We start from the raw sequence: 24800 nt of genomic DNA, 5'->3' as shown, positions 1-24800 counted from the left end.
TTGTGAATAATTTGAAGCTATAGGGAGCAAAACCAAATGAAAGCAAATTATAAGGTTCATGCATTATAGTAACTCTTAATTTATTAGTTATATTTTAGCCCTGAGTTGTCTATATTAAAAACAAAACTCCTAAATGAAGCCCATGTTTGTAGAATTGGGGCGAGCCCACTCCTTAAAGACACTAAAAAGTACCAGCATTAAACTCACAAAACCAGGAAACGAAAAGCACACTCCTAAATTGCTCGAGTCCCTTTAACAGATAACACGCACAATTTTTAAGCAGTAATTTTACGAGGAAAAAAAAATGTCCTTTTGAGTAACAAAATGATTTCAAAATAGAGTGAGACGTTCCAGAAAACATTTAAAAAACATTTTAGAAGAAAACATCGAAAAAGATAGTGGTAAAAATCGTTCATTGATGCTGATCGGGCGATCATTGGACAAAGCTGGAAACCCAACATGAAAAACTTGATCTTTTACATTCAAGTATATTAATTTATAATTATTAAATGAATCAATTACAAAATATTTTCGGTCTTCAATATAAGGACTTAATTGTTGAGTTGATTTTGGTTTTAAATATAAGACCTATTTATCATATTTAACAATTTTTTCTAAATCATCCGTATTGATACTTCTTCAACCATGATTAAATAGAGGAGGAAGGGAAGATATTAAGGAAGATGATTATAGTATTTTAGAAAAACATATCATATTCTTATAACTAATTAATTAGATTAGTTATAGTTCTTATATTAAGAATATTAGCAGTGTTATAATAATCAGATAAAAGATTCAACAAAATAAATTTATATTTTTTTGACCAAAGCACAAATCTTTAATTGCTTTTTATATATATCATTAAATTAACGGAACATTTGTACCCACAAAAAAAAAAAAAAAAGCTACGGAACATAGCATCTCCAAAGAATCACAATTCACAAGCATGGACCGTTGATGACCCCTCCGGACTCCTCAGTGAGATACCACCACTAGAGCTGAAGGCTGAAGCCTCTGCTGGTTCTGTGCTAAGAAATTAGAATCCATGGATTCTGCTGATCACAAAACTAGTACGGTGAAGTACGGAATCATAGGCGTTGGAATGATGGGCAGAGAGCATCTCATCAATTTGTACCATCTTCGCACCGAGGGCGTCGTCGTCGTCGCCATAGCCGACCCTCACGTTCCTTCCCAACAGCACGCCCTCGATTTAGCACAGTCCTTTAACTGGCCTCTCAAAGTAAGATTCTGCTCTCTTTCATTTCCCTTTAGCAATATTCTTATCCGTGTTTATGTAGTTGGATTGGGTTTTTGCTGTGATGATTCGTAGTTTAATTACTTCAAATTGCGGTGGCATATAGCATTTGCGAACATTCAGCTAAGATTAGAATTGTATGGAATATGATTAATGAGTGGTGCGTATAAATTGTATACTATCTCCGGTACTTAATATAAAACCTGTTTGATTTTTATTTTGATCCTAAATATAAGATCTCAATCCACTTTATCTCTCATATTTATATATTTTTTTCTAAAATAGCCCTTCTAACAATGATAGTTTTAGTCAATACACTTGATTAGTAATGATATTTTAGGAAAGACAACATCTATTTAGGACAAATAACTAACTCAACTTACTTTCTTAATCTCTTCAAATTAGTCAACTGGCTCTTATAATTAGGACCGGAGGTAGTATTATATTTTGACATCAGTTACAATTATTAGGACATGTGTTTTACTTGAGCAGACAATACTGCGTTGCAAGGTGTATGACCTTGAAAGTTTTGAAGGTTTTCGGAGGGCACCAGGAGCTGTTGGACAGCAGACTTTGTGACGTTTTGGTAATAGCGACTCCAAATATGACCCATCACAGGATCTTAATGGACATCATCAATCACCCCAAAGCATATCACGTTCTGGTAGAAAAGCCTTTGTGCACCATGGTCTCGCACTGCAAAGAGGTTTGTATCCATCAGATGGAAATGTGTCTACTGATCACTTACTGTATTAGTATCACTTTACAATACCTACAAAAGAACGACTTCCTTGAAAACTATTTTGTTGTTAAACCTTCATTTCAGTGCTTTAAATTAACAATGAGATGTTTACTATATTTTGGCATTGCGCCATTGCCTTAAAAAAGTATTTTGCAAAGGCTTATTTAATAGTAGGAACAAAGTTCGATTTGGTTAGAACATGCTATAACAAGATGGCTAATGCTGACTGCCAAAAGAAGGACTGCAGATGCTGGTTTTCTTGTTGTGAATGAATAGCTTATACTGTTGTAGTTGGATGTCTTGCTGGTCATGAATGATATCTTTTGGATTTAAATTAAATTAAATTGAGCAAAAGCTTAAAGTTAAGTTAGGTAACCCCCCCCCCCCCAAAAAAAAGTCTACCTCTTACAAATTGCGCGTATTTCTGCACTTAGTATAGCTAAGAGGTGAATGTTAGCACAAACTTTTCTCGTTCTTCCTCATTAGTCAACAAGCAGGATCTAGAAGCATAACATTAGGTATTGTCTGGTTAGTTAAATTCTAGATTAGGTGGCAGTAATTAGATATTTGACGTGTATTTGATATTCCCCTAATGGCTTGCATTTTGGAATTAGGTTGTTCGTGCTGCTAGAAAGAGACCGGATACCTTAGTACAGGTTGGACTGGAATATAGATACATGCCACCTGTTGCAAAACTGATAGAAATAGTTAAGGGTGGAAATGTTGGAAGGGTCAGAATGGTAGCAATCAGGGAGCACCGGTTTCCTTTCTTGGTTAAGGTCAAAATTTACAAATTAAGTTGATATGTTTGGGTTCTAGAAGAAGCTATGCTGAAACAGTGATCAATGTCCCAGGTAAACAATTGGAATCGGTTCAATATTAACTCAGGGGGGACTTTGGTAGAGAAGTGCTGCCACTTTTTTGATCTGATGAGGCTTTTTGCGGATGCAAATCCTGTTCGTGTGATGGCTTCTGGAGCAATTGATGTTAATCACAAGGATGAAGTGTATGATGGAAAGGTACTTAAGATACAACAATTCTAGTTAGAATAATACCAAATCTTAATCACCAATATTTGTAGCTATTTATACAAGTCCTTTGTTGAGACTGAATATCATTGCTTGAACTGATCAGGCATGGCACAAAATATATATTTGGGTAATGCAGTGATCATGTAGAAGCATAGAAATACAAGAGTATGGTTTCTTGACTTGCTGATTATGACTTTTTGCAATACAAGAGTATGGTTTATTCTGTTCCAATAGGTTAAGAAATAAGGACATTGGTTCAAATCTGTAATATTCAATGGAAGATGTGTATGTTTCTGTCCGAAAGCCGCAATTACCATGAGTTCTCTAATCATAGTTGTTCTATTCTTTCTGGTATTAAAAAATTTGGCTGGGGAAGGTGCCCGATATTATTGACAATGCATACGTTATCGTCGAATTTGACAATGGCTCTCGAGGAATGCTTGATCTATGCATGTTTGCTGAAGGGAGTAAAAACGAGCAAGAGATATCCGTAGTGGGTGACATTGGGAAGGTAAGAATTCATTCTAAATAGTGAACGCCTCTAGAGAACTTCCCAAGTTTTGCACGCAATTGATACTTCATCTCAAAAGACAGGCATTATCACTGATACTTGAATATACCATTTTGGCTTGCTATGTTCAACACAGGGGGAGGCCTTTGTTCCAGAGAATGTTGTTCGGTTTAGCACGCGAGAGGCAGGGCGAGATGGTGTTCAAACATTGAAAGCTGAGGATCACAGGATAAAGTGGGTTATGCATGCATATGCATATAATCACCTCAAAATCAAAATAACAATTGGTTATAATGTTGTGCCTTCAGGTATGATGGGTTGCACCACGGGTCTAGTTATCTGGAACACCTTAACTTCTTGAGTGCAATAAGGACTAAAGGTGAAAAGGCTCCTGCAGTGGATCTGGGAGATGGATTGATGTCTGTCGCCATGGGAGTTGCAGCTCAGCTTTCCATAGAGATTGGCCGATTTGTTACTATCAAGGAAGTTATGGATGTATGAGCTGTAATGTCCAATACTTTTGCCTTTCTGATCCTTACTGTCCTTGTGGTTTGTACTCGAGAAACACACCATTCGATGGAAGAGCTATAGATAATTTGTAAAGTTCACTTGTTAGCATCCTTTATTTTATGTTCTTTATTCTCCGTAAATCGAAATTCATAGAGGAAAAAAATAATGTTTCAGGGTACAATGTATCTTTTGCACAAGTGGAAATTTTGAAGGGGATAAATTTTCCTCGGTTCATCTAAACCATTTGAACTGCTCATAACGAGAATTGTTTTCATATAATTCATGCTCTCTGTTATTTTTTTAAACCACCGATTCTCTAAAGTGGATTGTATTTTAGTATTTCAAATTTCGTGAAAATTTTAATACAAAGAATTTTACCGGAACAAGTAAACATCAAATTTCACTTTATATGAAATATAACGTTTTGTTCAAGAACCCAAAATACACCAGATCTAGAATGATTGAAAAAATTGTCACTACACACTCTTTAATGGATCGTGGTCAAATTCTATTTTGATACATAGGGTCCTCTTAAAGAGGCAAGTACAGAGCATACTCGGAATTTCTAGCGATAGAAGAAAGACATTATAAGTGAGACTTTTAGAAGAAGAGAGAAATTTAGAAAGAATTCATGAGGAAAACACACTAATATTATACGGAGAAGTTTTTATAACTCCTTCTGCTTGTAACTATAGGCAGAGTGGGGTTTATATAAACACTCGAGACCATAATATGACAAATCCTAATAGTAAACATCATTATGACGGGTAGGTGTCATTATGACGATTTGACATAAAAGTAAAGATGTCTTTAATACACAACTACTCTTACAACTACTCTAATAATAACAACCACCTTAATTATTACAAGAAGACAAAATATGCAACAGGACAAACTATTTTAATAAAACAAAAATAGATGGTGACATAAAGTAAACTTCTGACGGGTTCTCCTTATTTTGTTGATGATAGTGTCTACCGTAGGCTTTTACAGATAGGTTCATGGCTAGGGGACAGGTTCATGACACCTTCTGGTTTAGGGTCATCTGTGACAACCGCTCTTTCAAAACCATTTTAGATTAAATCCAACAATTTATTTGAATGATTAACCATGATAGAAAAGAAGAAACCTTAAAATTTTAAAATCGCTATCATGGTTAAAAGAAATAAACTTATAATAAGAGTAACATCGATCGTTACCTTGAGCCTTGGACTTCCAAAGTCCAGAAATATCATTCAACCATTAGCCCAAACCAACTTATATTTTTGATCATACGAACTGATAAATCAGTTTAATATAAACTATAGAGCTTATTAGTCAAAAGTCAACACTTTTAAAGGAGCGTTACATGAAGAGTCTAAAATGTCTCAAGCCTCCTCGCGGCCCTATCATACCAGATAGTAGTAATTAAAAGTATTATTTTACATCATGATAGTAGATGAGCCTTATGTGGCAATATATAACAAGTCAGCACATAGAACAAAAGCAGGGAGGCTATACAAGCTATAACAGCACACTATGCCTCCAGAGCCTTTCTTGATGGGCCACCACCTGAACTATCACCTGAAAATATTAAACCACGGGGTGAGACAAATGTCTCAGTAACCACCTTTCCAACTCATCATATATACTGACACGTGCTCGTGAGGTGTCAAGTGGGATAGTTATTAATTCTCGAGAACTATAGATATATCCATAGAAATATAATTTCAATCATCCAAACCCTCACTATGGGGGTCAACACACAAGCCACATAAGTCTATCCCTCACTCTGGGGGATCAATCAAACATATAGGCCTATTCCTTACTCTGAGGGACGAATAAGAAGCCACAAAGGCCTATCCCTCACTATGGGGGACGAAAGAAAAAGCCAACCAATGTGCACTAATGACGGTCTTACCACGTGGTAGGATAGGACTCAATCCAAAATCCAAATAACAACCAATCATTCACAATATAATAAAAATGTCTCAATCTTTTCTCAGTATAATCCATAAGATATAAATCATATATCTTTTCCAAACTTCTCAATTACAATTCCAAAAATCCCACAAGACAATTTTCATAGCTCAAAAGATATAACATATCTACTCAAGTTCCAAATATCAAATATTATTCTAAAAACAGCAAAATACTCACAAACAACATATTAGCACATATAACAAGTGGAAAGTGGTTACCTCTCGCCAAAGCAATACTAAGGATTACCACAAGGTCAATCCTTTGCTTAACCAATAATTAATCTACACAATTAATATAACCACATATTAATATAAATTAATTAATTAAACTTTTCTATATTATTTAAATTTCTAATTTAATTAAATTTTTACTCTAAATTCCTGCAACTCTCATAACTCAAAAATTATTAAGTATTTTAGAAACAACTTAAAATTTCTAACAACCCCAAATTATTTATTTACCACCTCCAAATTATTTACCTTAATAAAAAGGATTTTCCACAAGTCTAAATATAAAATTATTATTTTCTAAATTCTAAAAACTCTCTTTTTAAGTTTAAATCTCAAAATCAAACTCTCAAAAATTTAATAATAATACTTCAAATATTTATAACTAAATAATCTAATCAAAACTTTAATGGTACAACTATCATATATATATATATATATATATTTCCATAAATAATAAACTTTTTAGCTACAATCATTATTTTAAAATCTTTAGTCACCCAATAAATAAAACTAAACCGATTAAAATCTTAATAATATGCCAAACAACCCAAACAAATTACTTAACTTGAATTTAATTGGTAAAATATAATATAAGTCATATATAACAGATTTTTCAACTAGAAAAACTAATTTGAATACTAAAAACCAACAAATGGACAAATCTAACCGATTAAAATTAACAACTCATTAACTTCTAAATTTTGATAGTCATCTTTTGTAAAAACTCAATACTTAGATCATATATAAGTCTCAAAATTTTCTCTAATCACTATAGTAATAACGTAAATAGGAAGCTTAAAATATACAAAAAATATTTATAAAGAAAGTTTGATAAAAAGAAGTAATTTTATATACCTAAAATATCTTCAAAGCTTGCCATCTCTTTCACCGGTATGCTCCTCCCTCTTACACACACTTCGGCCCTCTCTCTCTCTCCCTCCCTCCTTCTTGCGCCTGCCGGGGGAATGAATTGTGGGGGGGTATTTAACACCCCCACACATTTATTGGGGGGGGGGAGGGATTTCAAACGCAACCCCCAACTTTCCACCCGCCCCCAACTTTTATCGATTTCGATGGAAAGTTGAACTTTTTTTTTAATATTATAATAAAATATTATTATATTATATTATATTATATATATTTTTGATTGATTTTTTTTTTGTCTAAATAAAACTTAGAATATTACATCATCCAAGTCATAGTGTCTCATTGTGCAGTATAATTCCTCATGTTCTTTGAGTTCTGCGATAGGTTTGGGATCTTGATTTGCTCTAGCTATCTGGACTTGGACTTTTAATATATCCATCAAAGTTGGATCTAGTGGCAGAACTCGATGAATTTTATTGTACAAAAGACACTATGACTCAGATGATCCTAACCCAGAAGGGGTCATAAACCTATCTCCTAGCCATGAACGTATCTGCAAAAGTTTATGGTAGACACTATCATCAACAAGATAAGGAGAAACCGCCGGAAGTCTACTTTATGTCACCATCTACTTTTGTTTTATTAAAGTAGTTCGTCCTGTTGTGTATTCATCTTCTTGTAATAATTAAAGTAGTTGTCATTATTAGAATAGTTATAAGAGTAGTTGTGTATAAAAGGCATGTTTATCTTTATGTCAAATCGTTATAATGACACATACAAGTCATAATGACATTTACTATTAGAGTTAATATTAGGATTTGTCATGTTATGGCCCTAAGTCTCTATATAAACCCCACTCTACCTCTAATTACAGGCAGTAAAAACTTTCCTGTATAATACTAGTGTGCTTTTTTCATGAGTTCTCTCTAATTTTCTTTCTTCTTCTAAAAGCCTCACTTATAATATTTTTTTTTTGTCGTCAGAGATTCTGAGTATGCTCTGCATTTGCCTCTTTAAGAGAACTATGTGTATCAAAAATAGAATATGACCATGATCCATTATGGAGTGTTTTGTAACAATCTTTTCAGTTATCCTAGATCTGGTATTCAAAGTTGAGAATCCTACCATGACTCGTTGATGAGGTGAGAATGAGTAGCCTTTCATGAACTGAAACTTTAGATATCAGACTATGTTAACTTATTCCGATTCAGCTAATACACCCAAGTGATATCAGAGTTTTGGCTTTCTGCTTTGCACAGCAAAATTTGCTGAGACCCGAAACTATAGCACAAGACCATCTTGAAGACATGGAGCTCTCTCTCTCTCTCTCACGCACAGAGACAGAGAGAGAGAGAGTTCTCAATTTACAATAATTGTAACTGAGAGGGAAAATTGCAAATATGCAAATATATATAAAATCATACATCGGCATCTTTGCAGTTTTTTCGCCTCACGCGCACACACTAGTTGATCCAAGCTTGGGTTTCGTGTTTTCGAGCAAAATTAGTTCGTATTTATCAAGGCGTAAATCAAATAGGCTATTCCAATACCATTTTGAGGATATATTTTAAATACTACTCTGATACTTAATATAGGACCCATTTAACTAATTTGATTAGATTAAAAAAGTTAGGTAAATTAGTTAATTATAAAAAGTATGACACATTTTTCCTAAAACACCATAATCATCTTTCTTAATACCTTTTCTTCCTCTTGATTATGGTTGAGGAAGTATCTATAGAGGTAATTTAGAAAAAATTGATAAATATGAGAAATATGTATTATATTTAAGACTAAAACCAACTCAATAATTAAGGACCGGAAGAATATATGGTTTTCATATCAACGGGCTAAAACTAGCGTTTTACAATTGCTGCAAATCGCAGGTTCATTAGTGACCGGCATGGCACGGTTTATTTCTCATGAGGAGGGAAAAAAAAATCATTTACATGAATTGCGCATTAGGAGAATTGTTTTTCATTTAATTTACGCTATTAATTTTTTTAATTACCGTTTCTCTGCATTGGACGTTGGCATTTCAAATTTCATGAAATTTTTAATATAACGGATTTTATGTGAACAACCTCAAATTTCAATTTATATGAAATATAACATTTTGAACTAGGTGTCCAGTAACTGAATCCAAAACACAGACACACATAAACATATTGTTTCGGCAGCATAATAAAAGTGAACTCGACCGTTTTTAAGGAAAGCACCTGAAGTATTTTTCTATATACGTCTCCTAAAGTTACTTCTAGTATAATTTTATCCCTAAAATAATTTGAATGGGGCAATTTCATCCAAATATAATCGAAGGTTATCTTTGACCGTTAAAGTGCTAAGTAAGCAAGAGTTTGACCAAAAAAATCTGATGTGGCATGTTACTAGATAGATGAGGTGGCATTTTTAATTTAATTTTTTTATTTTGTGGAAGATAAGCCCTCTCTTTCACCTTCACCGTCTCCTTACCCTCTCCCTGTGTGTTTTCTATCTCGATGAAGATGACCCCTTTTGTGACAGCAAAACGAATGACGACGACCTCCATAATCTTCCTCATCTTCGATCACCTTCTTCCCTTCCTTCTTTTCTTGGGTCGCCTTCTTCTCTTTATTCTCTATCCTTCTCCACTTCCTTGTCTTCTCCGTTTTGCCTCGGATCTCTATTTTCGATGGTGGTAGTTCTGGCTTTCAATTTCTTGTTTATACTTGTGCGATTTTTTAACATTGGTTTGCCTTTTGATTTTTGGAATGGGATTGTTGCTTCTCATCTTTGATCTTCATCGTCCAGTACTACCCTTGCCAAAACCCTATAACCCAGAATATGAAAAATTCATCTTGATCTTTGGGTGAGTCGTCTCACAGTCTGACCATTATCCATGATGAAATTACTAGGAAGAAGGAAGAGTTCTATCGCATTTACAAATGCAAATGATGATAATCATTTGAAGATAGTGGCAGTGACATTTATGGAGAATTTTTTCACTAAAAGAGAACTGCTAGCATAATCAGCAGTCAAAGGCTTGCTTATTCAACGGCTTAACAGTCAAAGATAACTTTCTGTTATACTTGGATGAAATTGCACCATTTAAATTATTTTAGGATTAAAATTGTATTACAAATAATTTTAGGACATTGGGTGGAAAAATATTTTGAAATGCAGAGCGCGTCTTAACCTGATTTTTAAGAAAGCATCACTAGTTTACGCTCTGACTCGAGTAGCACGGGGCACGTGGAGTTCCATGTGAATCAGCAAGGACCACCTTACAAGGCTAAATACTCCTGGGTGACTGATAGTGAAGTAGTATTATGAGAGAAGAGTGAAAAAAACCCTTATAGGAGAGTGAAATAGAACATGAAACTGTAAGCTCCCAAGCAATGAGAGGACTGCTGATTGGTATAAAAAATCGGGGAAAGGTATTGCTTACTGATTTGCATAGGAAAATTTGCTGAGACCTTTAACTATAGTACAAGATTATCTTTAAGACGAGAACGAGTTCTCGATTGTTTCATATTACCACAGAATGAGCTCTCGATTTACAATAATTGTATATAAATTATATACAGATGCATTTTTGCAGTTTTTTCATCACACACAACCACACTAGTTGATACGAGCTTCAGTTTCGAACAAAGTTCAGTTCGTGTTTATCAAGTGGTAAACCATCGGGCTATTACAATGCCATTTTGAGAATTCTCTTCGTCCTTTGTTACTAAGTTCAAAATGTTATTTAAATTTTGTTAAAAGCAATGAATGCATAAAATATATACATATTTTTTCAATTATACTCGTGTGTAAAGAAAATACATGAAAAATAATAAATAAAAATTCATTGTAAATGGATAATAAATAAAGATTAGTGTTTGAAAACAAAGAAGATTTATTTCTTATATTTAGATACCCCACCATAAGTTGTTTCCAATAAAAAAGGACAGAGTGATCACCGCGCTAAAACTGGAGTTTCATAATTGCTGCTAATAGCAAGCTCATTTTGCAATTTAAGATTTCAACCACTAATGGCATGGCAAGGTCTACTTCTCATGAGAAAACAGAGCACGTGCCAATGCATAAGAAAATAAACAAGACTTCAGCATCCAACTTTCCTCACAACGACTCCAACTAAGGAGGAAATTCGTTTTCTATAACAAACCCAACAGGAAACTCCAAAAGGGAAGAGGTAAAAAGTTCATCCAGCACGAGATATCCCAATATATATTGCTGCAAAAATTGATGGAATTAATCCGAATGAAACTTTGATCGTATACCGAACGATTCATGCAACAAAATTTCAATTCATAGATAATTATCATATCCTCAACAGTACATTCATAAAAATGAAGCTGCAAACTAACTTCAGTAAGATCAGCGGTAGCGACGAAGAGAAAGAGTGTTGTTTCTCTTCCAGGTAGCCCTGCGGGAGGGGCGAGCTTTGTGGTAGAGATGTCCTCTGCCACGGAGGCCTCTGTATTTCTTACCAGCAGAGGTGAGGCCACGCAGCTCCCTGTGTTTGTGGACAGGATTGCAGAGCCAGTTGATCCTTGGGTCATTTCTGATAGCATTGTGAGCCACATCCACCAGGATTATCTCGTAGTATTTATAAGTCGAGTCCTGTATCAGCATTTTACCAATTAGAACTATGGGCAAGTCATTCAGAACCAAGTTTCATTGTCAGAACCAGTATCAACGAACCTCATTCACCCAGTAAGAATTGAGGACCCTAAGTCCACCCAGCTTCCGTCCAGCTCGCTCCTCAGCGACTGATCTCTTGCTCCTCTGAAATTTCAGTTGGGTGACACCTTGATTTGTGGGCTTACCATATACAATACCTTTGGGAACTGGTCTCTTCCGGCCACCCCTCCGAACACGAACACGGTAAACCACATAACCCTGCAAATATTGCAATCTTAAGCATTGCTAGACCATACAATTGAAGCAAAAAGTACAGAAGCAAATGATTTCCTTTTTCTCAAATAAAAAAGCAAATAAAACAAACAGAATTGAATAATACAAGGAACATTTAATTAAAATGAGAGAATAAGATGTGTCAGATCGAGACAAAAGCAAAATTGATAAGAGGACAATTCACTCGGTCAGATGATCTGACTGTTAACTTTAATATAGCTGGTCTAAGGAAGCACCCAATCATCATACATATGCAATGACGCATATGCATCAAGGCGCCGCTTAACCAGCAACTTATCAAGATATATACCCCACAAATTCAAAAATAGCTCAGTCAACTGAGCAACATTCATATGGTTTCATGAGAATCCTGAGGGTGCACATCAAAGAGAACACAACATTTTCTCAGAAAACGGACTAGAAACATCTGAATCACTCCAAATAATGGGCAAATCAAAGGGTCGCCACAAGAAAACTAACATGGCGTTCAATTGCAGCACACATTCTAAAAGCCAAATCCACCTAATTGCTTAACACATCCCAGAAGCTGATTTCGACCATTTTGTAATAGAATTGATTTTTTCCCTACTAATTTTAGTGTGCCTTGTGTGGTTAAAGGTTCATATTAGTTTTGAACAACCCCAAAATCCAACCCTCCTAGTATAATTTGTGAATCATATGTTCATAATAAGACGGACACTGCAAATGATCTCCGCAAAGTAGACTGTTCAATACCTGCTTAGCTTTGTAGCCCAAGCGACGAGCCTTGTCAGGACGAGTAGGCCTTGTCACACGGACTATGGAAGGTTGCTGCCGATACTCCCAGCACCTCACCCTCTGCAAGAACTTCATTACATCAGACTGTTTCTTGCGCCACAGCTCTGATACATACTTGTAGGCACCTATATCCAACAACGACAACAAATATCAGCATTTCTTGGCACCCACAGTAAATGCTTTCCGACGAGAAAGTGAAACAAAAAGAACACGAGAGTACAATCTAAGTCATACCCATCGGAGCAAAGGGTAACCACGACGGCGACGCTCACTCTATGAGAGTTAGGGTTTTTGCAGCAAAGGCCCGTTAAATAGATAGGATACATATATTGGGCCGGGCACAGACGCTGCTCGCTGCCTCGACTCCTGAAATGCTCATGTTACCAGTTACTTCGCCTAAAATAAATTTTTTAACAAATTAAAATTAATGAGCATAAAAAAATTGAAAATATATATTAAAATTATTTTCTTAGGCAAATATAAGTGTTCAAATTATTGTTACGTGATATTAATATTAAAAAAAAGATATTTGGTCTAAATAATTTAACTAAGAAAAAAACTTGCGTCAAATTCTTTGTGTCAAATTCTATCATATGAATTTATAATTAGATAATATTAAATGTTAATATTTTAAGAATGAGACACATAATTATATCTGATTAGAAAATTTGACATAATAAATATAAGATAGTTGATGTTAAAATTAGAAGGAATGTTTGTGGTAAATGTGTTTTGTTTCCAATGAGGTTTCATAGGTTTTCAAAAATGAAAAGGAATTTTTTAAAACCAAAAGAAAGTCCTTGTCATGTGTTCGATCCTTTTTGCTCTTTGAAGTTTCTTCGCAAAGAGTTTTTTTTCCTTTGTAGAAAATTTATATGTCTTGTGATATAAATATTAATCCGACGAAAATAAAAGTAACATTCTCTTATCGAATCTTGGGAATGAAACAAGCTTATTCTGCGAAGAGGCTGAACGAACTTAAAAAAAATTCCGGATCCAACAAAAAACGGATCAAGAGGGCTGGACTAACAAGAACATGAGCTTCATATATGAAAATTTGAAAAGTTGAAACGGACATTTTTATGGGGTTAAATAGAACGGCCATATTTTACAGTATCCAGATTATTACATGCCCTTCTTCAGCTGCATAGTTTCTGGTTTCTACAGTTCAATCGACATTTCCAAGAGCAATTTTGCTCGCTCTCGCAGCTCGCCCCGCCTTCAGGTTCCAGCAGTAATGGCGAGCGCCCGCTGCTCGCTCCGCCTTCAGGTTCCAGCACTAATGACAAATCTGAATCTACTTGTGCCTGCGCTTGTGCCTGCCTTCCTCCTCCCAATCTGCCTGTGGCGGCGACGGAGACGGCTCGTACCTAGACGGCCTCCGTTTGAAATGCCGTTCGTCATCGCTAGATTCATAATCCACACTCTTCTTCCTCCCGCCACCCGTCGAAACGACCTTCCCAAGCCCCGACGATTTGTAATCGTCATAATACCCATTCGACACTGACTTGTGATGCGCCGTAGTCGTCGATCCACCGGCTGGTTCTGCAGAAGATGACGTAGCGAGCTTTCTCTTCTTGGAGACTTCGCCCTCAGGGTAGCTTATGCGAGAGAAGACGCTGGCCTTGTGCTTGCGATCTGCAGCCGCAGCAGCAGCCGCCGCCGCCGCCGCCGCCGTGGCAGAAGAGCTCTTCGTCACCGGCTCAGAGGAGCGCCTTGATGAGGACTCCGAGTGGTGATGGCGATGGTTATGGCGGTCGTGATCAGGGTAGCCATAGTCTGGAATCAAATCACGGTCACGATCGTTGTCGTGGTCACGATCGCGATCAAGGTGGTGCTCAGATTTCCTCTTAGAAGGGCGTGAAGGTTCAACCTCGCGTGGAGGTCGATCTGGCGATGGCCGCTCCAAACGAGTCCGGGGTTGATGGTTGTACGCGGCGCTCGACGAGGGAGGAATAGGCTTCTGCACCAAAAGACAAAATATCCCAGTATTAGCTGCTTGGAGCAATGTTCTAGAAACTCTTTTCTTTCCCCTTTTTCTTTTGGTGGGTATGTGTGGCTGTGAATTCCCATTAGCCCTTTCAGCTTTTGCCCTCCCAAAACAGCAGCAAACCAATCGTCCGATTAACAAAAGCCTTTTTTTTTTTTTTTCATTTTTTTAATAACCTTACCGGTACAGAAACAGAAGATAAAGACGCTAGGTTCTCGCTAGCCCTGGCGAAAGCAAATGAACTATTTTCTGTATTTAGACTGTAATGCCAAAGAAAAAAAAAAAAAAAACAAAGGGGGATGGTTCGGGGAACGAATGCAATTGACCTTCAAACATTTTAACATGCTTCCAAGTTTCACCTTAAACTTTACTTCCACTAACTGAAAATTAAAACCCGGTTCGATACATAGAATAAAAATGATCAGCATAATTCTAATTTTAGATATACAAAAAGGTTCTTGTAACTTTATTTTTTAAAAAAATAAATAATTCAAAAAGAATAGTAATTACACCAACGCATTAACCATGATTAAAATTAAAAAATAAATAGGGAAACGTTTTTATTACCCCCCAGAAGAAAAATTCCTTTTGGAGATTCCAGGCCTTAGGCCTTGGTGAAATTAATAATAATTAATAATAATACAGCAGAGGCGAATAAGCAGGCTCAAATTAAGGATCAGCATCCCAAATTTGCTGCACTTTGTTCATTGGGTCAGCACAACACCACAAGTAGGGCAATAGAAGCCCAATAATATTTTTAAACGGCTAAAGAGTGCAGAAAGCCCAGCTAACTTCACCGACGCAATTATAATATACTAATTTTAATGACGCCGAGGTTTCATTTCAACGAACTTTTAAACCATTTGTTGGTTGTCGTTGACCTCAGAAATCTGGCAAAACTATATAGGTCGTTGCTCCCTCTCCCTCCACAACACATAACCACAGAGTTATCAATACTGAACGTGACGTGGCATTATCTAGTGCAATTGGGGTTCTTTTTGCGAGGGGTGTGCTTTTTCTTGCGAAGCTTTCAAAAGAACTACTCAAAAAGGCGAATGCCGCATAAGTCCACAAGAAAACAGAGAAATTACAAAAATAAAAAGCACATACAGATTTCGATTTCATCGGAGGAACATCCCCAACACTGTTCACTTCCCTACCAATCTCCCGATCTTTGGCAATGTCCCTGTCTCATGATGAAAGAAAGAAACTTGTAAATGTGGTGAAAATACAGCAACAACTTAACACAAGATGCACAACGGCATGGATCATCAAGCAACAATTATAACAATCATTGTTTGGGGGGGGGGGGGGAAGTGTTTTCTCTGTCCGTGACTGAAACATTTGGCTGAAAAAAAAAATGACGAGACAATATCACAATGAACAAGAAAGAAATATATCCTGCACTGAAATATTTAGGAATGAGTTTACCAAAAATTCGCTTAGTACCTTTCTCCACGTCTCTCAATTTCACGCTTCCTCCTGAGATCAGCTTTCCGAGCTTCAAACTGCTCTCTACTCATAATCGGAGGCGGAGCATTCATGACATTCATACCCATACTTAACTCCGCAAGATCCCTTAAGATATAACAAGACATGTCTCATGAGTTAGAATTGCAAAGAACGCAGTCATCTACACATATATAAAAAAATATGCAGGTGAATTATCTTGAACCACCCCCACTCCCCCCCCCCCAAAAAAAAAAAACCAATTAAAAAAGGGAAAAAAAACCCAGTCTGCCCTTAACGGGGTAGGATTAGGAGGAAATAACGCCATTTTCCCACAATCTTACACTACACGTAAGTAGCATTCATAAAATAGTAGGACCATATTAGATGTATATTTGATATGTTACGCATATTGTACTCCTAACATTCATATCGCCATCCCTTCTCTCCTGTATGTTTTGCAACGATTTGAAAACTGAAACACACCTCTATGTTTTGAAACACTCAGAAATAATTCAAGAGATTACTGCAGATAAGTATTGATAATTAATTAGAATTAGAAATTACAGTCTGAATTCGCTTCATGCTTTTTGACACTTTGTTATGAACATCTGTGTATCATATGTGAAATTTTCATTTAAAATTCATTTTCCTCGTATGTTGTTTACTTCTTTCCTTAATTTGTTAATACACCTATCACGTCTTAAAATTTAAAGAATTGGCATATCCCACATTTTATATCATGTCACATATACTGATATCATTGCCTCTCAGGCTCCGAAGTGGGAGTCTAAGACGAGCGGGAAGTGCTAACTTTTGATTTTTCAGAACATACTTATACAAGTAGCCTAATAAATACCTTGGAGGTGGAACAACAGGCAGCATGTAGTTCTGCATGCCAAAGGGATCATGAGGCATAACACCGCCAAAAGGCATATCTAAGGGGCCGAAACCATAATTCATCATTTGCATTGCACCAGCATACGGTGCCACAAATCCTTCCATGCCAGGTTGCATGCCATTCCAGTACGGATTATAGCCTTGAGGCGGGGCCATAGGCATCATATAGTTATCAGCTCCAAAGTCTTGTGGAGCTTTCCACTGAAAATCTGCAATGTGTATGCAAAATTTAATTTAAAATGACTTGCACAATATGAATAAGAGGTAAAAGCGTCCATATTTTCCACGGAAGTTCCAAGATTACAAGCACAAGATCTCAAAAAGAAACATTACAGAAACATGTCAGTACATGAGAAAAGAAAGAGAGCAGCAGATTACCATTTGTGGGTACACGAGCTTTCTTCTTTTTCTTTTTCTTTGCTGCAAAAAATTAGAAGAAAACTAATGACACTTGCCTTCAGAAAAAAGGAAAAAGTAAAAAAGAGAATGGACCTCCCCTTTATCATTGTTCTCGCATTGTCATCATTATTTACATGAGTTCCCCCATAACCACCCATTCTCTCTTCCTCATTCTAACAGAAGGTATAAAAACAACCTGGCACCAAATTACATTACCTGCCTCAGTAGGAGCCAACTTTTGTTGCACTTCTTCCTCAACCAGCTGAGCACTACCTTGTGAAGCCGGTTCCTTTACAGTCACTGACTCATGAGTAGCTTCGGAAACATCAGCGGCTCTTGTGGCCTTTACTTCTTCAGACATCTTCTGAGGCACAGATAGAGCCTTTCTATTATCATCAGCTGCCTCTTGTACTTTTGTTTTTCCTTCATCAGAATGGGACACCTTTTGTTCTCCTTTAGACACAGCAGATGAGGTTGGAGAAGGAATCTTGGGCTGTGGACAACGAGCAGACTCCATATCTAAAGGATCCAACCCAGGGAAACAATGTAAATAATGAAAAGTTAATAACCAGTAATAGTTAGAGAGTCGCATCATAAAAGTTTCAATAACCTTGAACTTGAAATGCGCTTCCAGCATTTTCAGCACTGGTAGTGCCTGTCTCCATTATACGACTAATTAGGTCTCTTGTTGTCTGATTTGGTAAAAGATCATCTGCAAGTATATTAGCTGCACCACAAACGCAAACGGATTTGGAGATAATGTAGTCCCGGATACCTGGGGAAAATTTTAAAATGACAATTAGCATCAGCTGATCATTAAGATGCTCAACTTGAAAAATCAGATAATATAAGTACATCAAAACTTACATTTGTCACAAAAACTTTTAAAACAACACTTGCTTGTCAATACAGCATCTTTCATCACATCCTTGCACAAGGGGCACCGGAGCTCAGGTGGTATGTCACTAACAGAGCGAGTTGTTGGCAAGCCTTCTATTTCTTTTTCAAAAGCAGCCCTTTTATGAAGAAAGATGCAGATTAGTCCCATTCCTACCAATGAATGAAATAATAGATCAAACAAGGGTCAGGGTACTCACTCGTTTGGCTTCAAGACAGCAACATCACCAGTTGGTAGAGCATAAGAACCATCAGAAGCTGCCATAAGCATTGATCTCGGAATGCCAGTGGGTGGCTTCACCCTCTTAAGGTCATAATTTGGATCACCATTCGTAGGACAATGCTGAATAAAATGCCCTGAACAAGAGAAAGGAAGTACATTCTAAGCACATTAGTATCGCTACCCACCATTTAGCACAAGAAAATAGAAGCATTTGTTTAATACATACCAGGCACCTTGCATCTATGACACACGTAGCCTGGTGGAGGTGTTTTCTGTTGCAACCCTGCCCGAACCAGCAGAACAAGTGAGCATTACAGAATTCACAGCACTAGGCCACCAAAAGGTGGGGAAATCAAACATAAGCTAAGAGTATTACCATAACCACGTCCACCCGCCATTCGTCCACCCATCCCCCTCCCAAAACCTCTACCATAGCCATCAGAACCTTGTCTACACAACCCAAAAAAAAAAAATAAACAATATTGTAAACGCAAAAGTAGAGGCATTGTTTGAGAGCCAAAGAAAGATGGAAACTCACCGCTGCCAATCCAAGGCTGGAGTGTCAATCAAGGCCTTAATTTTACTGTCCTCATCAGCTTTATTTGTAGTTGGAGGAGCCTCTGGTATTGAGTTGCTCGATTGAACAGGCAATACATCAGGAATAGCGTACAACTCATTGCCAAATTCATCCCATTCAGAGTCTTCAGGCTGTTATTAAGCATTCAATTTCTTAAGGAATGCAGAAGAAATGCTTGAGAAGATAAGAAAGTCATACAAGAAGACACTGACATATTTCATGGAAGAGGAATCAACAGTTGGTATGCCACTCTTTTCAGGCTCAGTTTCCACCACCTTATTTTCCACCTTTTTCCTGCAAAATGCAAAACAGATAGCAATTCAAGAAAAGATAAAAAATATCAGTAGACATTGCAAAGGAAAAAGGCAGTATTTTATGCAGATTGTGCCAAATATAATAAATTGCAATAAAGGGAGAGTTTTGGGAATTTATACTGAATAATAAAATGATCTATCATGAAAATTCTAACAGGTATTGAGATTTTAGGTTTGAGATAGTACTCTTGTTCAGTAACTATTGGTAAACGGGGCCGTCCAGGAACTCGACGAATTAACACTGAGGTATTTTTAGGAATCAACATTGCTTGATCAAGATATTCTGAAATTCCAAAGAGACAGAGACACTATAAAACACTGCAAAAGTAATACACAAAACCATACTAAAATCCCGCAAAGTTGGACGCATGAAATTTCTATCAGTAGCTTGCAGCCTAATTATATCCAAACATCCAGACCAACAACCCATGCCACTTATCTCAGTCATTTCCCCTTTCTCTTTGTTTATGCATGGATTTTGAGTATGGTAGTTTCAAAATAGAAAGAATTTCCATGCGTTTTTCTTCAAGGGTTAAAAAAAGAAACATAGCAAATACTGTAACTTTAACCAAGAAACATCCTCCTGAAAACCAAATTACAGAAACTGCAAGGTAAAAACCAGATTGTTTAAATTTAAAATTAGTCATTAACACCATAGCCCCAAGACAATAGTTTAATTGAAATCAGAACCAACCTTCATTGGTCTGGGCGTTGGTGACCACAAGGTCGAAATCAGTACCCTTGCCTAAATGCTTTGATTCAAAAATTTTTTCTTTCAATGTAGCAACAGAGATGAAAGGACCGTCCATAGGAATTGAATCATAATCTCTTGCACTCTTAAATTTATAATACACCGCCATGGTATATTTCTCTTTCAATCTAAAAAAAAAGGGGATAACAGCAACACAATAGCCAAAAAACAAATAAACTATAATCAAAGGCCTCGATTTAATGAGCGCCTTATATCAAACTCCTAAACAATCAGTACAATATTGAAGCTCTTTTTTTTTTCTATTATTTTTCCTTCCGCTGTCAATTACTCAGATATGATCGGACAAATCGAACGGCCAAAACGGTGAGCTCTCCTTGATTCTTTTCTTGCAACCAGATGCCGAGTCTTCGTCTTCGTAAAATATTGTAACTCTCAGATTGTAGAAAATTTTTAACTCCGTCAAGCGTCAAAACTTAGAAGCCTCAAAAAGCACAAATCAGAGTGCTAAGATCGTCAGCGCCCATGGATCGGACGAGAATTAGAGGGATCCAGAACAGAAGCAGCCCTCTCGAATTAGCAGCCGCAACAATCCGAACGGGAAGGAATAATCAAAGAGAACTTGGATCTGTTTCAGTAGAAATCGACCGAACGAGCCAGGAGCATCGAACCACGGAGCGAATCTGTATCTGATCGGCGATGTATCGGACCACGGAAATAATCTGTATCTGAGAGGTGAAGATCGAACCTTCCGATGGGAATTCGCAAAACTCCTCTGCAGCGCCGAGGAAAATCTGAAGTGATGCAGGAAACGCGCAATCAATCGAAAAGTATCATGGCGAGGATTGGCGAGCTCCCGATGATGAAGTCTAGGGTTAGGAAAGTTGATGGAAACGAACGGGGTCAGGCGCGCGTACGCTATAAATTTATTTCATTATTATTATTATTAAAATAAAATAAAAAGCCTCCGCCATGCTTCCTCTTCGCGATTACCCCAAGTTAACGTCACTGCGACTTCGCGCCGTTTTATCTTTTTTTTTTTTTTTGGGTGTAATCCTCGCTTATAAGCTGCGTTTCGGATTTGGACCCATAACAGTAGTCAGTAGGTGTTAGCGGGCCGGGCATCCCAGCCTGATGGATAAACATAATTATTTTCCTATTTTTTCTGCTTCCTCAGCAAGTTTTTTGGGATTAAATTTTCAAATACTTAAGATTTAATATTTAAAAAATTATTATAATATTAATAATAAGTATATACTTAAAATTTTAAAATTTAATTCCTATAAAATTTGAATTTAGCAAGGATAAAAAAATACTGTTTTGTGGGGAAAACAATCTCTAGATGAATCGAAGTAAAATAAAAAATGAGATCAAATTTTCTGAATTAAAAATTATATTAATTCCAAATGATTTATAATTTTCATAAAAAATAAACATAATGTGATGAGATTGTAGGTATCTAAATTTATTTATTTTTTATATAATGTTATGATAATTAGAGGAGGGAAAGTAGAGCTCAAAAATTCTATTCTCCCTAGTTTAGCCATGATTTTTGTCGATAGGTAATTTAGAGTTAGGGCAAAAACTCATTTTTCGCCTTTTGGAAAAACAAATGTTTCATATTATTAAATTACATATCCACACTCTAAATGACAAAATAAAATGTTCTAAAGTTCAAAATAAGTAATATAAATTCAAGCTTTAAATGACAAACAGATACAAAGTCTATATTTAAATCTGAAAATAATACTCCTCCGGTTCTTAATATAAGAGATATTTAACTAATTGATTGGAATTTAGGTAAATTAGTTAATTATAAGAAATATGATATGGTTTTTCTAAAACACTATAATTATCTTCCTTAATATCCTCCCTCTTTTTTCTACTTGATTATGGTTGAGGGAGCATCCATAGAGATAATTTAGAAAAAAATTGATAAATATGAGAAATAGGTCTTATATTTAGGACCAAAATTAACTTAACAATTAAATCCTGTATTAAGGATCGGAGGAGTAATTCATCATCTTTACGATACAAAAATAAAATTTACTTTGTAGGGCCAAGAACTTAAAGGGCACAAACGAAGCAATCAATGTTCCTTCCTAATTTCTCTCTTTCCTGCTTCTTTGTTTTTTCTTTTGATAAGAGGAGAAAACAAAGAAACTAAGCTAAATGATGAGAAATAACATAAGAGGAGTCCTCAAGATGAGTAAGATGCAGTCCTGGTGGCAAAGATAGAGCTCGCTTAGCTAGAGCGTCTGGTTCAAGATTTTCTTCTCCTCCTATATGGCAGAGTTCCGCAAGCCATTCCCTTTGGAGCATGCTGCTGCATTCTTTAATCAAAGCCCAGTTCTCATGGACTTCATTATCTCCCTCCTGTAGCAGATGTATTTTCTCCAATAAATCACTAAAAAGACAAACGCTTCTGTGTCCCCCTTCCCAAGCTCGCTTGAGCCCGATCAAATATGCCCATAATTCTGCAAATAAGGGATCTCCTTCATTGAGAGACAGCATAAACGCTTCAAGAACAGGGTTAAGTTTTTAAGGGAGAAATATAAAGCTAGGGATGATTTAATTCCCAAAGTGGATAAACGCAAGTGAGAATCACGTACGTGGAAAGGCATTCGGTCTTGTTGGAAGGAAGTCACCAGTAGGCTAGCTTGGAGGCTGATGAATGGAAACGCTATTCTCTTTTGGAAAGATGCTTGGCTACCCCACTTTGATGCCCTTAAAGGATACATTGTTGGTACTCTTCCACAAACGGCTTTAAGCTGGAAGGTGGGAGATTATGTTACGGCATCAAGGGCTTGGGACTAGCCGAAGTTTGCTCACTATCTTCCGCAAAATATATTTTAGGCTATAGACCGTGTGCATATAAATGCTTCTGGTCGCGATGACTTTCTAGTATGACGATGGTCTCCTATTGGAACTTTTACTCTGAAATCAGCTTATAATCAAATTGCTGGTGCAAATATTACCATTGATAGAACGCTGTATAGAAATATCTGGAAGTTACATATCCCACAAAGGTGTCGAGTCTTCCTTTGGCTGTGTGCACAGGGTAGGCTACTTATGAATCTATCCAGGTCAAAACGAGGCTTGCACCTGACTGGGGAGTGTGACTCCTGTGAGGGAATGCAGGAAACCATCTTACATGTTCTCCGAGATTGCCGATACAATATGCAAGTCTAGTATGCTCTCTTATCACATGAACGACAAAGTCAATACTTTGCCTTCTCTTATGCTTCTGCTTGGCTGTCTTTGGGTATTCTGAAAAGACCTCTTCTTAATACATAATCATAAAACCACTTTTTAAGATATTAACCATGGTAGAAAAAGAATTGAGTTATAGTATTTATATACTATCATGGTTATAAAGAGTTTGTCTTATTTTGAAAACCTCCCAAAATACTCAAGATACATAGAACACCTATGAGTTTAACACACATACAACAAGGACTCAAGGCACAATAACTGCTCACAAGTCCAATATAAACATTCATCTCGCAGAGACTTGCGGCATAAGAAACACAGGATGCTCAGCCCAACTCACAAGTCATATACATAAAAGTAACATATACAGCAGAGTCTTATGGCCTTCAGCCATTCTAACAGCACTCTATCAAATAAAGTCATCTAACAACCAAATAAAAGAAAGTATATGTCAACAAAACCATGAGCCCTAAGATGACAATATACATAACATTAAATGCCTAAACCAAAAGAGGACTATTAGGCTGTACTCGCCTATACCTCTAGTTGCTTCCCTTCATGCTGAGCTAAACTAGATGGCTTTCCTGAAAAGCATTAATGAATAATGGGGTGAGACATAAAGTCTCTGCAACCAAGTATTAATTTATGACATATACAAGTAGGATGGTAAGTTGGTAAAGTAGTGCTTAAGTATAATTTAAGTAATAAATGATGCTTTAATAGATACACCACATGAAAGGAGTATGTCTCACCATCTACCACACAATTCATACAAAAGTACACATGCAACAACATAATGAAACATGCTCTCTCATCACCATACTCCTCCTTATGACTCATTACAAGGACCCGAGCTTTCTGTACTGAGTAACCCGGTCAAAAGTCACCCCATTCACATCAAGCAACAAGCCCTCCTACACTTATACCTACACCGCCCAAGAATAGACTATGGTACAAGAGGTATCCACCCAAGAGTTCGTTTTTAATTCTGGGCCATGAAAAAGGAAAAACTACGGGGGTTTAACAAAAAAGCCAAAACACTATGATCAATAGTGTAGTATGCCCTATGGGCTTCAAGAACAAATATCCTCCACATAACATAATCCTAACCTCCACATATGAATCCCATGCATATTTACAATATAAATTAAAAATATCATAATTCTTAAAACTAAGATGATATAATTCCAAACAAAGAATAACACATTTTTATTTTATTTAATAACAAAATATTATAATACCAATTCAGCATCACATGAAAACATAATTCCCAGCAACATACAACTCAGCATAATTAATCAACGTACTTTACAATTCACCAAAATTTGTCATATGAGAAAAA

The 24800-nt window shown here is 36.5% G+C and overlaps 3 protein-coding genes across 3 annotated transcripts; 1 reads left to right on the top strand and 2 right to left on the bottom strand.

Moving 5' to 3' along the window:
* Positions 1-959: 959 nt before the first annotated feature.
* LOC114711553 (inositol 2-dehydrogenase/D-chiro-inositol 3-dehydrogenase-like) lies at positions 960-4224 on the top strand. The gene is made up of 7 exons (XM_028895957.1): positions 960-1240; positions 1791-1961; positions 2612-2776; positions 2852-3016; positions 3405-3539; positions 3676-3773; positions 3848-4224. Exons 1-7 carry the CDS (start codon positions 1046-1048, stop codon positions 4038-4040), a joined length of 1122 nt encoding a protein of 373 aa, XP_028751790.1. The 5' UTR covers positions 960-1045; the 3' UTR covers positions 4041-4224.
* A 7111-nt stretch (positions 4225-11335) lies between these two features.
* LOC114711552 (60S ribosomal protein L15-1) lies at positions 11336-13093 on the bottom strand. The gene is made up of 4 exons (XM_028895955.1): positions 13022-13093; positions 12746-12912; positions 11798-11995; positions 11336-11716 (listed from the first exon to the last, which is right to left on the bottom strand). The coding sequence occupies exons 1-4, from the start codon at positions 13023-13025 to the stop codon at positions 11471-11473; spliced, it is 615 nt and encodes a 204-aa protein (XP_028751788.1). The 5' UTR covers positions 13026-13093; the 3' UTR covers positions 11336-11470.
* Positions 13094-13808: 715 nt separating this feature from the next.
* LOC114711554 (E3 ubiquitin ligase PQT3-like) lies at positions 13809-21149 on the bottom strand. The gene is made up of 15 exons (XM_028895958.1): positions 20231-21149; positions 19723-19819; positions 19435-19516; positions 19184-19353; positions 19022-19095; positions 18872-18928; positions 18623-18779; positions 18393-18541; positions 18136-18300; positions 17742-18044; positions 17505-17546; positions 17086-17335; positions 16227-16355; positions 15888-15963; positions 13809-14750 (listed from the first exon to the last, which is right to left on the bottom strand). The coding sequence occupies exons 1-15, from the start codon at positions 20394-20396 to the stop codon at positions 14085-14087; spliced, it is 2583 nt and encodes an 860-aa protein (XP_028751791.1). The 5' UTR covers positions 20397-21149; the 3' UTR covers positions 13809-14084.
* Positions 21150-24800: the final 3651 nt, after the last annotated feature.

This window comes from Neltuma alba, unplaced genomic scaffold, assembly GCF_004799145.2.
Source record: "Neltuma alba isolate B1F8T4 unplaced genomic scaffold, ASM479914v2 tig00011298_pilon, whole genome shotgun sequence".
In the NCBI taxonomy this organism is placed as follows: Eukaryota; Viridiplantae; Streptophyta; class Magnoliopsida; order Fabales; family Fabaceae; genus Neltuma; species Neltuma alba.
This window is presented reverse-complemented; position numbering and strand designations above follow the sequence as displayed.

What these genes read in the sequence shown, in the direction of transcription:
- LOC114711553 (XM_028895957.1), top strand. Translation starts at nt 1,046, where the DNA reads ATGGATTCTGCTGATCACAAAACTAGTACGGTGAAGTACGGAATCATA. An exon ending in TGGTCTCGCACTGCAAAGAG is followed by an intron (nt 1,962 to 2,611) that starts GTTTGTATCCAT and finishes TTTTGGAATTAG; the next exon opens with GTTGTTCGTGCTGCTAGAAA. An exon ending in TAGTGGGTGACATTGGGAAG is followed by an intron (nt 3,540 to 3,675) that starts GTAAGAATTCAT and finishes TGTTCAACACAG; the next exon opens with GGGGAGGCCTTTGTTCCAGA.
- LOC114711552 (XM_028895955.1), bottom strand. An exon ending in TGGGCTACAAAGCTAAGCAG is followed by an intron (nt 11,996 to 12,745) that starts GTATTGAACAGT and finishes CAATATTTGCAG; the next exon opens with GGTTATGTGGTTTACCGTGT. An exon ending in ATTCTTACTGGGTGAATGAG is followed by an intron (nt 11,717 to 11,797) that starts GTTCGTTGATAC and finishes ATGCTGATACAG; the next exon opens with GACTCGACTTATAAATACTA.
- LOC114711554 (XM_028895958.1), bottom strand. Translation starts at nt 20,396, where the DNA reads ATGGCGGTGTATTATAAATTTAAGAGTGCAAGAGATTATGATTCAATT. An exon ending in CCAATAGTTACTGAACAAGA is followed by an intron (nt 19,517 to 19,722) that starts GTACTATCTCAA and finishes TGCATTTTGCAG; the next exon opens with GAAAAAGGTGGAAAATAAGG. An exon ending in TAAAAGTTTTTGTGACAAAT is followed by an intron (nt 18,301 to 18,392) that starts GTAAGTTTTGAT and finishes AATTTTCCCCAG; the next exon opens with GTATCCGGGACTACATTATC.